The 15,204-nt window shown below is 38.7% G+C and overlaps 1 protein-coding gene across 1 annotated transcript in view; it reads left to right on the forward strand.

The window, feature by feature from the left end:
- Positions 1-7,010, forward strand: part of LOC135083429 (G protein-activated inward rectifier potassium channel 3-like) — a 177,634-nt gene extending 170,624 nt beyond the window's left edge. Inside the window, exons 2-10 of the mRNA XM_063978173.1 lie at positions 22-557; positions 1,843-1,969; positions 2,566-2,754; positions 3,079-3,150; positions 3,920-4,027; positions 4,273-4,379; positions 5,195-5,347; positions 5,959-6,078; positions 6,519-7,010. Of these exons, the coding sequence (XP_063834243.1) occupies positions 22-557; positions 1,843-1,969; positions 2,566-2,754; positions 3,079-3,150; positions 3,920-4,027; positions 4,273-4,379; positions 5,195-5,347; positions 5,959-6,078; positions 6,519-6,861 (1,755 nt within the window). The 3' untranslated portion in view covers positions 6,862-7,010. The remainder of the gene's footprint in view (positions 1-21; positions 558-1,842; positions 1,970-2,565; positions 2,755-3,078; positions 3,151-3,919; positions 4,028-4,272; positions 4,380-5,194; positions 5,348-5,958; positions 6,079-6,518) is intronic.
- Positions 7,011-15,204: the final 8,194 nt, after the last annotated feature.

A 15,204-nucleotide genomic window follows, 5' to 3' on the forward strand; every position in this document is an offset into this window, starting at 1 on the left:
AAAATGAATTACCACCCGCAGAGAAGAGGGAGTCGAACTTTGGAAAGATCTCTTAGCTATTCCGAAGCTATTGGAAACAGAGCTGACACTCCCCCCATTGAAATCCCAACCCTGGACAACACAGATGTGTACTTCAACGAGGAACTAAAGAAGCAGTACAGGATCTCCCAAACTTACGTCGAAGGCAAGGAAATATCCTTCCCACCAATTCTGACAAATATTGACACGAATGACCCAGTGCCATCAAGTGGAGATGGATTGCAAACAGACTCACAGTATTCTAGTGAAGATGAGCAGACTGGATGCATTATGATGACCATAGATGTGGAGCCTGACAGTCCGAAGACATCAGAATCTACAAGACATTATTCGAATGCTACTACTCAACCGGTCAACAGTTTTCAGAGTCCTAGTGATTTTTATGATAAGATAGAGCGCGATATTGGAAATGACAATGATATGTATAGCACCATAGGCACGACGGACACTACTGGACCTTCAGCGTATACGTATTCGGCTCCATACACGAAGAGGTCAAAGAAAGGTACTAGGCATAGGTAAGTTTCTAACGAGGATCATTTACAATTACATTAAACTTAAGTTCAGCACTGGACGCAGGCCGCTACCAATCGATCAACGTGGAAAGCATTAGGGGAGGCCTATGTTCAGCAGTGGACGTCCTGTGGCTGAAATGATGATGATGATGATGATGATGATGTTCAGCACTAGACTGACGCCCGTATTCACAAACGATGCTTGCTTAAGAGAAGCAGCAAATCGAACGCACAGCGTTGAATAAAGCTCTGTGATTGGTTCGTATGTCACACTGCGCATTCACACGCACTGTGAGACCTGATAGTAATGTTTGTGAATACGGACATAGATTTTCATACTAAAATCATAAATAAGATTTGCATACCCTAATTGGAGAGTAAGATTAAATAATTGTTTAGGGACATAGTAGATCAACAAAAATGACTGAAGTTTTGGGACGTTACAATGACATAAGCAAACAGACAAGACAGCTACTTTCGCATACATAAATAAACTGTTATCAGAACAAAACCTGCTAAAATAAAAGTAGAGATATCTGGAACCAAATATCTCGCATTTAAATTCTATCCTCTTATTCAAAAGTACGATTAAACCTGACTCATAAGATAAATGCAATTTGTCACTTTGGTTCCGACGAATTCGATAAAATATGACAGATTGGTGTGGGCTTTAGTATCTATTGCTGTTTCACATTACTTTTCACGGCCTTCAGAATGATAGATGAGCCTGCATCTACCTATTAGGCTTTTCAGGTTGAGGACAATGTGAACTCATTAATATTGTATAGTCTATTAACCCACAAATAATTAGATATGTTTGTATGGGATACCTAACCTCTGTAACTGACTGGTTGAACCAAATTGTATAAATTATTTCACTATAATTATAATTCTAAGTATTAAAAATGGCTGTGACATACGGACGGACAGACAGGCAGACATGACGAATCTATAAGGGTTCCGTTTTTTGCCATTTGGCTACGGAACCCTAAAAATGCGAATGTACTTCGTTTGTTTACGACTAAACCTTGAAAAAGTGTGAAAATATTCAAAAAATGTAGAGATATGGAAGGAAGCGAGCGGATCATAGAAAAAGCATCTTTTGTTGTAGAAAAATAAATTCATTTGGTATAAAATGCACAATAATTTTTCTATTGCTGCGTTTTGGGATTCGAAACTTCATTATTATTCTCTTGGTAACAAGTCATGATGATTTTTTCATTTAGATGCCCCTTTTCCTTGCTAATTCATAAAGGTGCTCAACCACTATTCCTTTCTCCCGTAACAGACGCAAGCGCGGCCGGCCGGTGCGCTCGCGACGCGTGGTCCACAAGAACGGCGACGAGAACGTGCCCGTGCGCAGCAATATACCCGCCAAGTCCATCAAGTATATGAGGGATATTGTCAACACAGTCGTAAGTATTCCCTACAATTAGTTCTGAGACCACTCTTTCCAGTCCAAGGATGAGGAGACATCCAGCCCTGAAAGGAAAATGAAGAACACTTGGCTACATGACTTACTACATGAGAATATCCTCAGCACAACATACATTATTGTAGCTTATTCTCATTACCTACTCTATGTAGAATTCAAAAGATATAAGGAGCATTTCAAAACCGAACAAGCGCAGCAACGTTTCCGCCACGTCCATCAAGTAGGTCATCGTTAATACAGTCGTGAGCTTACGAGTCAAGTTCAAGTTAGCTCAAAAAATTCGCATTGAGCTGAGTATGAATATTTGGGCAACACCGTTATTAATGAAATGTGAAAAGTCCCCAACGATCCGACATATCAGACATCTGCAAAAACTATTGTTCAAGGTAGAAGTTAGCAAAAATATATTCAACGAAAGACGTCCAATGCTGGGCGAATGCGTCTCCCAGGGATTCCCACAACGACTAGTCCTACACTGTCCATTTTCAGGTGCTTTCAACAACCATCATCAGATCATCGGTCGAGTGTGAGGCTTTCTGTCTACAACTTTCTTATAGTTTCTGTTCTATTCCACAGATCAACAGCAAATGGCGGTTCCTGCTCCTCATGATGGTGCTCCTGCACTTTGTATTCTGGTTCACGTTCGCCGGCATCTGGTACGCGGTGGCCAACTCGTACCAGGAGGATATCGGTGACGGCAAGGAACACTGCGTGACCGGGACTTCGTCCTTTGCGGGGCTCTTGATGATGTCCGTGGAGACACAGGTAGTTATCAAACTTATTTAATCAGAAATTTAAAAAGAAATTGCAATACAAAGGGCCGAATCCAAATAAAATGGGAAAGGGCCAAGCAAAGAAGAAGACGGGAAACTTCGCCAAAAATACCGGTGTGTCAGGACAAGTCTTTGACCAGTGTGAGTTGCCAGTGATGATGACATACGTAACAGAGTTATGGACCTCATAAGAAGGCTCAAGGTCATCTAAAAGACGAGCGAGCGAGAAGAGCAGACGATGTGAAGTCCTTAGAAGTTTTTAATGTTGAATGAATTATTAATCGACTATAATCTAATGATACATTTTACTTTACAGATGACCATCGGCTATGGTGTCAGATTTCCCAATGAAGAATGTCCTGAAGCTATAATAGTAATGGTTCTAGAGGTAAATATAAATTCAATAAGATGTAGTAAAACTACAAGAAGAACCGATCTATTCTACATAGCGAAAAAATTACTCAGTGAACTAGTTCCCAGTTCAAATGACGTTGCAGACAGAAGAACACGCCAGAAAGTCAAGCCGATTAAAGAAAGACTCGTGTGATCATGAGGGCACCTTAAGGTGTCGGTCTGATTCAACCACGTCAGACGTCTTTGTCGGTTCATAAATTATGATCAATTTACGGACGGAAGAATTAAATTACTAACATTCACAAATAATATAAAACGCATTATGAACTTCGTAGTTGGTGTGCATTACCTTTACCATATTACCATGATGCATGGCATATACACGTGCTACACGCCAGGGGATTGTTCCCTATGGAGGTCAAAGGAAGGAGGCTATGTAGAGTTTATTGATCTATGGCTGCCTATTAACAGAAAGGAAGTGCTAAATTAATGCAAATAATACAAAATGTAAAAATTCCCATTCAATCCGAAAAGGGGTAATTCTAGGGCTCAAATGAAACAGCACTTTGTATGCTATCAACATCGAAATCTCAAAAAAAAAATGATTTTAAACTTTACATGCTCGCACTGCTCGCAGTAGGTATACAACAATAGTCCTATCTGTACGTTTAGATCTATTAACTACGCAACTGATTTTAATGCTATTTTCAGCAATAGCTAGAATAATTAAAGAGGGCATTTATTACTCAAAAGCCAGTCCGGATTCACTAGTGTTTTTAATTTAATTTCCAATGTAATTCCAGATAGTAGCCGGGACAGCTCTCTCGGGCGGTCTAGTCAGTTTACTGTACACAAAGCTGGTGCGGCCAAACAGACACGTCTCATCGGTTGGGTTCAGCAAGAAAGCAACGGTGAGCACCTCATACTTTCTTACGAAAAACGTTTGTGTTTCAGTCGCTTAACATGCGACTCTCGACCTGGAAGTTCTGGTCTTGGAAAAGGTAGAACACAGAAAAAATATTTTTTGTTTATTACACAGATAAAAGAGACTAGATCCCATAACACAGGGAACCCTAGTGTGGGAACCAGTGCCTTACTTTACCTACTGTTTACATGTAAACTTTTAAAATAAAGATTATTTATTCACCATCATCAGGTATGCCTCCGTGACGGTGAGCTCTGCCTTCAGTTCCGGGTGTGGGACCTCCTAAACCTGCACATCATCAGCAGTTCCATCACCGCGTATATACTGAAGCCCATTCGGTGAGGGACGCCACAGTACCTACTTCTGTTTCCTCTTGTTAATCAAAATGATCAAATGGTTCGTCTCTTTATTCTGTACTAGCTTTCCGCCCGCGGCTTCGCCCGCGTGGAATTTTGTCTGTCACAGAAAAACTTTATCGCGCGCGTCCGTTTCAAAAACCGGGATAAAAACTATCCTATGTTCTTTCCCGGGACTCAAACTATCTCTATGCCAAATTTCATCAAAATCGGTTGCGAGGTTTAAGCGGGAAAGCGTAACAGACAGACAGACAGACAGAGTTACTTTCGCATTTATAATATTATAGTTGGGATTAGTTGGGATGTGAATGGTTATTTAATCATACAGTTTGGTTTCACGAAAATGATACGAGTAGGTTGACAAATTGTTCTGATATTTGGCGCACTCCCACACTGAAACGATTTTTATTCTGGACAAGTTGTCTAGAAGGTAATAAGTATGTGTAGAGTTTGTGGCAAATCTTATTAATGCGATTCATTTTACTCATTATCTCTTCCCTAAACGCATATTCACTGGTTCACAGTCTTAGGTTGAGAAGAATCATGAGCCCGGAGGAAGAAGCCCGGTCTGTGAGCACGTAGAATTTTGTCCAATGACCCCAAGCTACCCATCCTTAACGCTCGCGCGTAATTATATTGCTGTCGCGACTGTGCGACGGGCGCCCGCAGTGAGTGTGCGAGCGCGACAGCAACATAATTACGCGCGAGCTATAAGGATGGGTAGCTTGGGATCATTGGACAAAATTCTTCGTGCTCGAGGACTAGACTATAGACTAACAAAGTCCCTATCATCCTAGGACCTTGGAAGGCGAGCTGGTGCACAACTACATCCACCAGCTGAAGCTGAAGAACGCCACCGCGTTCTTACTGTGGCCCATCACCGTGGTTCACGTCATTGACGCAGACAGCCCCCTGTACGAGTTCTCGGCTGAGGATATGATGGACTACAGGTACTAGAGGATTTCAGAGGAGCATCTCCTCTTTTTTATGCAAAACAAGGCAGGTATTTGACTTATGTCTAAGTCTATAGACAGTTTAACTTTCCCCTGGTACAAACTTGGCTTTCATGGTGGGGTTATATTGGCGGTCAAGCTGTAGATCCTGGCTACACAGGAGTTGCAGCGATGGGAACGAGAGGTAGCTCTAGAATGAGGACATCTTCGGACATAGTACTTATTTACTACTGGAATGATGTTAAAGGCAATTTACTGACAATACATACTATAGCCACTAACATTAGAAAAGGCTCTACTGTCTGTTACATTTTGACGTTTTTGATCGCTATACTACTAATTTTGGTGAATACCCTAGAAATAGATGTGAATAAAGAGAAAGAAATTAATATTTAAGCTACTTTTACTTCAATCTAGTTTTAAGCGTCTTAAAGCCGTATTCACAAACAATGCTTGCTTAAGTGAAGCAGCAAATCAAGAATAGAGCTCTGTGATTGGTTCGTGTGTGACCCTGTGCGTCCACGCGCACTGTGAGACCTCATAGTAATGTTTGTGAACACAAGCGTTAAAATCTTACAGTTTCCATAAATTTTTACTGCCTGTTTCAGATTCGAGATAGTGGTGTGCCTAACTGGATCTTCGAAGAACATGGGCACAGTCACGCAGAGCAGAACGTCCTACTTGTCCAAAGAAATCATTTGGGGATACAGATTCAAGAATGTATTAACGTAAGTAACGTGACTGCGAATAAAGTCAATACCATAAAAAAACGTGTAAAGTAACGCCAAAAAAAGTTTGGACAACAGCACATGAAGTTAAACACAGTGGAGTTTTATCTCGTTGTAATACAGCCTATTTTGCAACAAACATGTATAACCTAATGTGCTATCGACTGGATAATATTGCTTGCATTGTTAAAAGTTATTATCAGATCTAATGGCGAGTGCTCTTAACTCTCCATGCTCTAACCTTACCCTAAGGGGCTTATTACAGAAAGTTAAACGGGCCTTGAACACTTGTTTAAATTGATATGTCATTTTAAACACGTGTTTAACGTCTAATAAAGTTTTAATAACACCATAATTCTCAACATAGCATATAGCGCGAGAATCGTAGTGTAAAGTTCTCTACAAATCCTATACCTCACTCAATATGACTATGTTTGCAGATACTCAAAAAAGAAAGAATCCTACATCATCAACGTGGACGAACTAGACACTGTAGAACAAGTCCCGACGCCTCTCTGCAGCGCCAGCCGGCTCAAATGCTTCGAAGAGGACATCAAGTCTTCCGACCAGGTTGTCTCTACCCCTACTTACTTGTCCCCTTCCCCTACTTACATGTCCCCTACCCCTACTGAACTGTATAATGAAGACTCCTCTCAGCCTACCGAGTCGATACCGTCGACTCCGAGTTTCAGCAGAAATGGGACTCAGAGAAGTTTTGGATGGAACTTCAAGAAGTATCCCACAACAGTTGTGCAAGGCAACGATGTGACGAGCCACTTTTGACTTCGTATGTAGAGACAAACTATAAGAAATGAAATATGTTTTATTTTGCCCGCGGCTTCACCTGCGTGAAATTTCGTTTGTCACAGATCGTCATAAATTATAGCCTATATGTTATTCTGGGTTATAAACAATAATACTGTAAAGTTTCATTAAATTTGCGTGAAAAAGTAACAAACATCCAGACATCTTTCGCATTTATAATATTAGTAGGATTAAATTTTATGGAAGTAAATGACTATATCTGTGTATTATGTTATACTATTTTATTAGATTGTTACAATTACCTACTTATAAGTCTCTCTCTTTACTAAGAGATAAAAGAAATAAGGTGGAAAAAAAGGAAATAACAGAAAATACATTTAAAATTACTTAATTTTGAATTAATACTCACTCATAACAATGATTATGCATTGCACTTGACGGTATATGTGTCGAATAGTTATTAATGTAGCATAACTTTTAACTGAATTAAACGATAATTAAATAAAATAACATTAATTGTTTCATTTACATTGCCCTGAAAGTGGTCATGGAAGGCGTGGAAAACGTTGGTCTTGAACCAGGATTTGGAATGTGACACCTGGGCAAAGCCCAGCAGTGGGACGCAGTAGTAGTGTAAATAGCACGTATTGTGGAACGTCGCGTCGAAAGAGGCGGGACGTTTTAAATTACGTAAAATGTTCCGCGGGAGTGATTTTTTAACAAAACATTGTAACGTTCTCGTAAAAACAACACATAAAGAAAACTTTCTCCATAAATGAAGGGGCTAAACCATGAAAAAGAGAAATGGACTCCAAAACGAAAGGCATTTAAGTCCGCCTTACTCGTATATACACTTCTCTATGTGCATTTAAGTTTGAATAAAAAAACTCATTTTGAAACAACGGAAGGTTGGAAAACTTTCGCGTTCCATTTCCGCAGTTCCGCGAACCGCCAGTCTGCTTGTGACCACGGCTGCAGCATCGCAGCCGAAACGTCAAGCCGTGAGTACATAATGTAACTCATTAATAAACGTCGCGTTAAGACCCGTGTCTTACTATTTTAACCCTAATGTAGTATTTTTTTAGAATTCAAAAATTAAGATATCTCGACTCTACAACAAGTAGGTAAGTACTCGAAGACTGCTAATGCATTCATTACGATTTCAACAAAGTTATCAATCTCTCTGTATTTCAAATCTAAGTGGAACGTTTCAACAAAGACTCCTTGAAACAACCTTTGACTTTGAGAATCCGAATGTTTATTATTTATGCTCATCTGAAAGTTAAAACATTTATTAATGTTACCTGGAATTTTAACAAAGAGCCGGTTGGGGAAAATAAAGATGAATATAACCATAATCCACCTTTGAAAACTCCTGTACCTCAGTAGAAAACAGTTTAAATGGAGTCTATAAATCAGAAAATTATATATTTTTTGTAAATGATGCTGGTATTGAAACTGATTAGTTAGGATATCCATAACATTAGACTCCCAGAACTCAGACTTTTAAGGCTTCCACAGACCAAACGCGGCACTATGTGACGAAAGGCCGATCTAGATGGACAATATTATTTGACAATATTAATTAGCTTTAAAGGCGGTATCTATTGATGATTTGACTATATATAGCAAAAACAGTCATAATTGCATTCAGTTTTGGTACATTTAACGCTATAATACATAAACCAGTATACGTTGATACACGGTTATAAAGAATTACTACCTGATAGGAGGTCAGCTTAAAATGGACACGTTTCTAAGAAGAAAAACAAAGCTGAATTCTTTATGGCAATTGAAAATAAATAAAAAGGATGAGTGAATCAAAATATAGAATGCCATGCCAGCCACTTTCCAGCCAATTGTTACAACAAATTCGGGAAATGTTCATTTAAATATTTCATAACTCCTCCGTTACCTCGTAAGTTTCGTATTTTATCGAAATATTCATTCCGCTTATTTTTTTCATTTTTGGGATATTTTATCCATTGTTCGTAGAACTCCCTTCGGGATATAAATATTACGTATTCTGAAAAAAAAAAGAACGAAAAAAAAATTATGGCATCAGCTTTACTAAAAAAATTGACAAGGTTCCGCACCAGTCCGCACTTTCTAATTTACTTTGAGCAATACAATATGGATGAGACTACAACATATATAAGTTGCAGCCATGGTACAACAAAGTACATGTAGTTTCTGGTCCAACAAACACAAAGTTCGCATTAAAAATGTAATATCCATCACATTCGACAGCTATGTTTTCGGCAACTGTAAAGTTATTTGCAATGTGAATGAATAAAAATGGTAGTTCTTACCATCAACTTCACGATCCATCAATTACTTTAGCACAATTAATTTTATAAACACTTTAAAATAGCGACAGACCAAATGCAGAAAAGTGAATGATTTCTTCATGAATTCCACCCGTAATGACACTTCAAAAATATTTATTAATTTATTGGAGGGTACTTGCACAAAATTATCACCAGAATCGTGACCTCCAGATTGTCGGCTATCGATTTTGCTAGTATTATTGGAGATTTGAGTTAACCCTTTTTGTCCATCTAGATCGGCCTTTCGTCACATAGTGCGCGGGTCAGAAGAAGTGCGGGTCAGTTGCAGCGCGGCTGAGGCACACTGAAAGCAGCGCAGCTTCAAAGCAGTTGCAACTCGGGCGGTTGTCAAAAATTTAAATATTCGTAAACCGCTTTCAACGCGCTGCTACCGCCCTGCGTCCGGTGTGTCATGCTAACATGGCGGCCATAGTAATACAACAGCGCGGGCCCGCGTTCGCGCCGCTTCTGTCCCGCACCCGCGCCGCCTTATTTGTATTTCGGCAGTTGCAGTGCGGCGCGGTTGGAGCGCGGGCCCGCGTTCAAAGGTGTGACACACTTCAAAGAGTTTCTTGTATTACAACTTGCGCGGGCCCGCATTCAAACTGCGCTGCTACTGCCCTGCGTTTGGTCTGCCCAAGGCTTTAGTCGGCCGATAGTTTGTTCAGTATGAACATGTATAGAAGTTGGCTAGACAATACACCGATATGTATCCGTCGATTCCTCATACAAATTGGAAGCCGATCACAGTATCGGCCATCAAAAGTCTATAGTCTATGGGGAAGGCACTGACCAAGTTAAACACTAAACTTATACTCTGCCGCTCTTCAAAGATGAAGAATCACCTTTTAAATAAAACTAGCTGACCCGGCGAACTTTGTTCCGCCTTAATGGCAATAAATAAGCAGACTTTTTTTTTATTTCGAACGGGATAAAAAGTATCCTATGACCTTCTCCTGGCTCTAAACTACCTCCCTGACAATTTTCAGCTAAATCGGTTCAGCCGTTCTTGAGTTATAAGTGGAGTAACTAACACGACTTTCTTTTATATATATAGATTACACACATCAAACAAGCTCGTAATAAACGAAACCCAAATAAAACAGCGTCTTATTTTAATCAAGCAATAAATTAATAATCCGACCGTTACTTTCGAGCGGGCGAACAAACAAACAAAGTCAAGTATACATCGAGTATACAGGGTGGAAACGATAAAAGATCTCACTGGATTATTTCTAAACTATAAAAGATATCGAATAACTAGTAACTGATCCTAAAAGTGGTTCACAAGCTCTATCAAATGTATCAATAATTGGTTACAGAATAAACTGGATCTATCCGAAGATTCAATGTTTCCAGTTTTCATACATTTGGTACAGACACAGAGTTATTATATCTTTACAAGTTGATTTGAATTTTCGGATAAATTCAGTGTATTCTGTAATAAATAAATTATAAATACTATTAATGATACCGTTTCTTAGAGCTCGTGAAGCACTTTCAGGATCAGTAACCAGTTTTTTGACATATTGTAAAGTTTAGAAATAATTGAGTGAGATCTTATCGTTTCCACCCTGTATACGGTCGATGACCGGGCTTTTTTCGAGTGTTCCGATATTATTTATAGATGGACTGCAAACGATTTACTCCATATGCGGAGTTTGTGTCAAAACAGAAGCGTTTTAGGGTTCCGTACGAGCGGTGTTAGAACGGACCGAATGTAGGTCATTCACGTGTGGCAGTGGCAAATCGAAGAACAGAAGTTTTCTATGTTAACCTAATAGAGTATAGGTAGGTTACAAGTAACAAAAAAGTGTTAATTTCAAAAATTACTATTGTGGTGAACCCACTCGTAACATTTACGAGTAGCTTACCAAGAGGAGTTAACGGGATTATTGGCAATTTTTAAATAAAAAGCTACTAATATTCTTTAAAAAAAATAGGTGCCTGATGATCTGTCTCTACCAGTACGGGACTTAGAATGGGTGGCCAATTCTCTTCCGAAGAAAACCTTGGAAATTCATTGTCGATTAAGTAATCATTAAGTTCTATAAAAATATACGAAACCCTGAGTACGTAGGAACTCAATTAAACCCTGGCATTCAGCAATTACAACAATCATATGGCACTAGCCCCACGCCGAGCAGAACTAGTATTTTTTAAACAGAGACAATATGCCTAGATCTTTTACAGTTTTATAAAGCAAATGTGATTCTGTCTATCTGTTAAGTTTTTAATCGACTTCAAAAAAAGGTTTTCAATTCGACTGTATGTTTACAGTTCAAAACTTTTTACATTTAAACCGACTAAAGGCTGAGAAAAAAATTTGAGCTTTGATAAACAAGTTAATAATGCTAAAAGTACTCTTAAATTAAATGCTAATTATTAATTAGAAAAACAAGAATTTACTAATGTTTGTTGGCCGTTTGGTGTAGTGGTTCAGAACGGACTACTCTGCCGAGAGGTCCCGGGTTAGATTCCCGGACGGGCAGAAATTGAAATGATGAATTTTAACTTCTGTGACTGGTCTGGGTGTATACTTTTTTTTAAATACACACATAATTATTATACATAGTAATAATAATTATGTGTGTATTTAAAAAAAAGTATTTAAGTACATATTATGTTTAAATCCGATAGTACAAGCTTTGCTTAGTTTGAGACTAGAGGCGCAGTGTAAAAATGTCCAAGGATATATTTTTTCTACTAATCTTATTTCTCTGTGTTTATAAAGCATATTTGCAAAATACTAAATACCATACCTACATAATTTTACCTGCACCTCACAAGATTCGAACCCGCGTCCGGCACTCTCTACAAAACAGTCGTGTACAAACTATGGCGCGTGTTTATAACACCAATTGTAGCAATTTGTACGCAATTGGATCGAGTGGCAAGTGGGATCGCTTTATTGTACACCCATCACATCGAGATAAACACTGTGGCTTCTATTGCCGTTGCAATAGAGGCTATATTGCAACAGCATTGTAGTCTGACGTGCGGGCGACTGTACGATGCGCTTGCGATTATGTAATGTTGTTTTTTGTTGGCGTTTGAACTAGACCTTGGGGAAAGATGTAGCTAAAATTGGCTTTTTAATTCCTACTATCCTACTAATATAAATACTTTTAACAGAAGCTCAAAGTTGCACAGCGTGCTATGGAGAGGGCTATGCTCGGTGTTTCTTTACGAGATCGAATCAGAAATGAGGAGATCCGTAAACGAACTAAAGTCTCTGACATAGCCCGACGGATTAGCAAGCTGAAGTGGCAATGGGCAGGGCACATAGTACGCAGAACTAACGGCCGATGGGGCAGCAAGGTTCTGGAATGGAGGCCGCGTACCGGAAAACACAGCGTGGGACGTCCACCCACAAGGTGGACCGACGACCTGATAAAAAGGTAGCAGGAAGGCGCTGGATGCAGGCCGCTACCAACCGTGCGATGTGAAAGTCATTGGCCTATGTTCAGCAGTGGACGTCCTGTGGCTGAAATGATGATGATGATGACGATCCTACTAATATTACAAAAGCGAAAGTTTGTATGGATGTCAGTTTAGATGTTGACATGTTTGTTACTCTTTCACGCAAAAACTACTCAACGGATTCTGACGAAACTTTAACCTAATACAACTGGGTTTACAGTATTATTGTTTATAACCCAGAATAACATATCGGCTATAATTTATGACGATCTGTCAAACTGAATTTTACGCAGGTGAAGCCGCGGGCAAAAGCTAGTAATACTGTAACTGGTGAAATAATAGTTACGAACTTTATTAAGACAAAATAAGGGATGAAAGAGGGGGTGCAAAATTTATATTTTGGTAATTTAACAATGGTGTTTGAACCCAGGACGAGAAAAGACATACTGTGACAATCTGCACTGTACACTTTTGGTACACGTAGACCTAACACGTAAATGTTCGTTACTCTATCACGGAAAAAAACAATAAAAAAGAAGCAAATAAAAAAACATCTTTGTTTAGATGAAATCTCTAATCGTGTCAGTATTTTTCCTCATTAACACATAGTGTCGTATTAGTTTTATTCCATCTCTTATCTTTCGCGATTACCACATCGGCGTATTTGAACTTATCAATACAAACGAATTGTTTGTTTATTATAAACAGAGCCGTTTTTGTTACAAATATTTTGATAGATAACATCTTGATAAAAAATCTCTCCCGAATTTTTACAATAGAGACAATATTAAACTTTTTTCCTGTGTAATTTTTTTTTTATTCTCTTTTTCACTGCCTCACACTTTTGCCGTGCTGGAACATTGAGTAGTACACTCGACGTCAAATAAATCGCACCTCCCGCGACAAGCATTTTCAAACGTATGCATCCCCACTTCCCACCAATATTGGTACCATTTAAAAGCCTAGTTCTAACCTTCATTTCATTAAAGGAAAGGTTTTTACCCCAAAAATGTGCCTTTAGAAGGATCCAGAGTCACTTCTTTAAAAAATAGGTAGTTACGCTAGAGCAAACTTTTATGGCTATAAAACTGTTAAGTTGGGTTTAATTGCTATCAATCTGTTAAAGAGGACACGTGAAATCATTATTTGGTTATATAACCATAAAAATTGGTCTAATTGATCCCATAGGTGGGCCCAAAGTGAGGTATTTTTTCAAGTCACATTTATGGTATATGTTAATCATTTATTAATAAATTAAATGTGTTTTTCTTTAAGGATATTTATTGGGCTTTCAAATAACACCAATATTGTTGGGGTACCATGATTGTGTCAGAAGAAAATCGTTAAAGTTCGCGTCGCGGAAGGTGCGGTTTATTTGATGTTGAGTATATGTTTGTTGAGATATTATGTCATGTCTTGCTCGGTATGTGTCCTGTGTCACATCCAACTTCACTTTTAATTGTGTTAATTCGCTCGTAAAATATTATTTATAAAGTTAACGGAACTATAGGTAGGTACTAATTAAACTTCGAACTCCTCCTATGTTCTTCTGATTATTTTCGTTGCGGGTTCAATGACAGTTTAACTTTCCTCTGGGACAAACTTGACCTTCACTGGTTGGGTTTTTACTGGCGGTCAAGCTGTAGATCCTGGCTACACAGGAATAGGCTAGTTTCCTAAAAAAATTTTTGTAGTCCGTCAATTTTAGTATAAAAAATATTGGACATGTAGGTATATTTTTAATTGTCAATCAAACAAATAATTACAAAGTTATAGTGCGTTGAAGTTCCGCGCGACGTCACAAAGTGCTGCACTTTTACGCACTCACTGACGTCACGGGCCTTTTCTTTAGAACTTTGGCACGCTTTATCTCTTTACATTTTCATTAATTTTAAAAAGTGAAAAATACGTGTTGAGTAGTTTTTGATAAGCTAACTGACGGACTAATTAAAACTCTTGCTTTACCCAGGCAACATCCCTATTGCAGCGGTGAGAATATTCCCTTTACTCGTATAAGTAGGTATATAAAATATTTATCTAAAACGCAGCTACTTATTGCCTATGGCTAACATTGTAAAACGACACTGCCTAAAATAATACTTCTAAGAAAGTAAAGTAGGTCAATTACGAGGGGCGGCTGAAAAGTTTTGAGCCTAAGTATCTTCAAGTGTTATTATTGACTCGCGCTAAATTTAATTAATTTGCCAATAACCTCCTTAGTATATGTACAAAGTTTCATTTCATTAGCGTCATCACGCTTTTAGTAATTAATTCGTAAACATCACCATGTCTCAGTCATCCGCGCAATGTACGAAATTGAAGTACACAGTTGTCATAAAATTCCTCAAAAAGAGGAACAAAACGCTGACGGTAACATTTGATGAGATGTTTACAGTCTATGGGGAGTCTGGGCCTTCATTTGCCATCATGAAAGATTGGATCCGATAGTTCAAGCATGGCGTCGCTAAAAGATGACCGCAAGTCAGGGCGGCCAGATTTCGCCATTAACGAATAAAATAAGGAAAATTTAATTAATCTTGCTTTAGAGATCAGCGAATTAAACCGTGACAGATAGCTGAAGCCATAGGCATTAGCAAGGAGTGTATTG

This window comes from Ostrinia nubilalis, chromosome 23 (genome assembly GCF_963855985.1).
Source record: "Ostrinia nubilalis chromosome 23, ilOstNubi1.1, whole genome shotgun sequence".
NCBI lineage: Eukaryota > Metazoa > Arthropoda > Insecta > Lepidoptera > Crambidae > Ostrinia > Ostrinia nubilalis.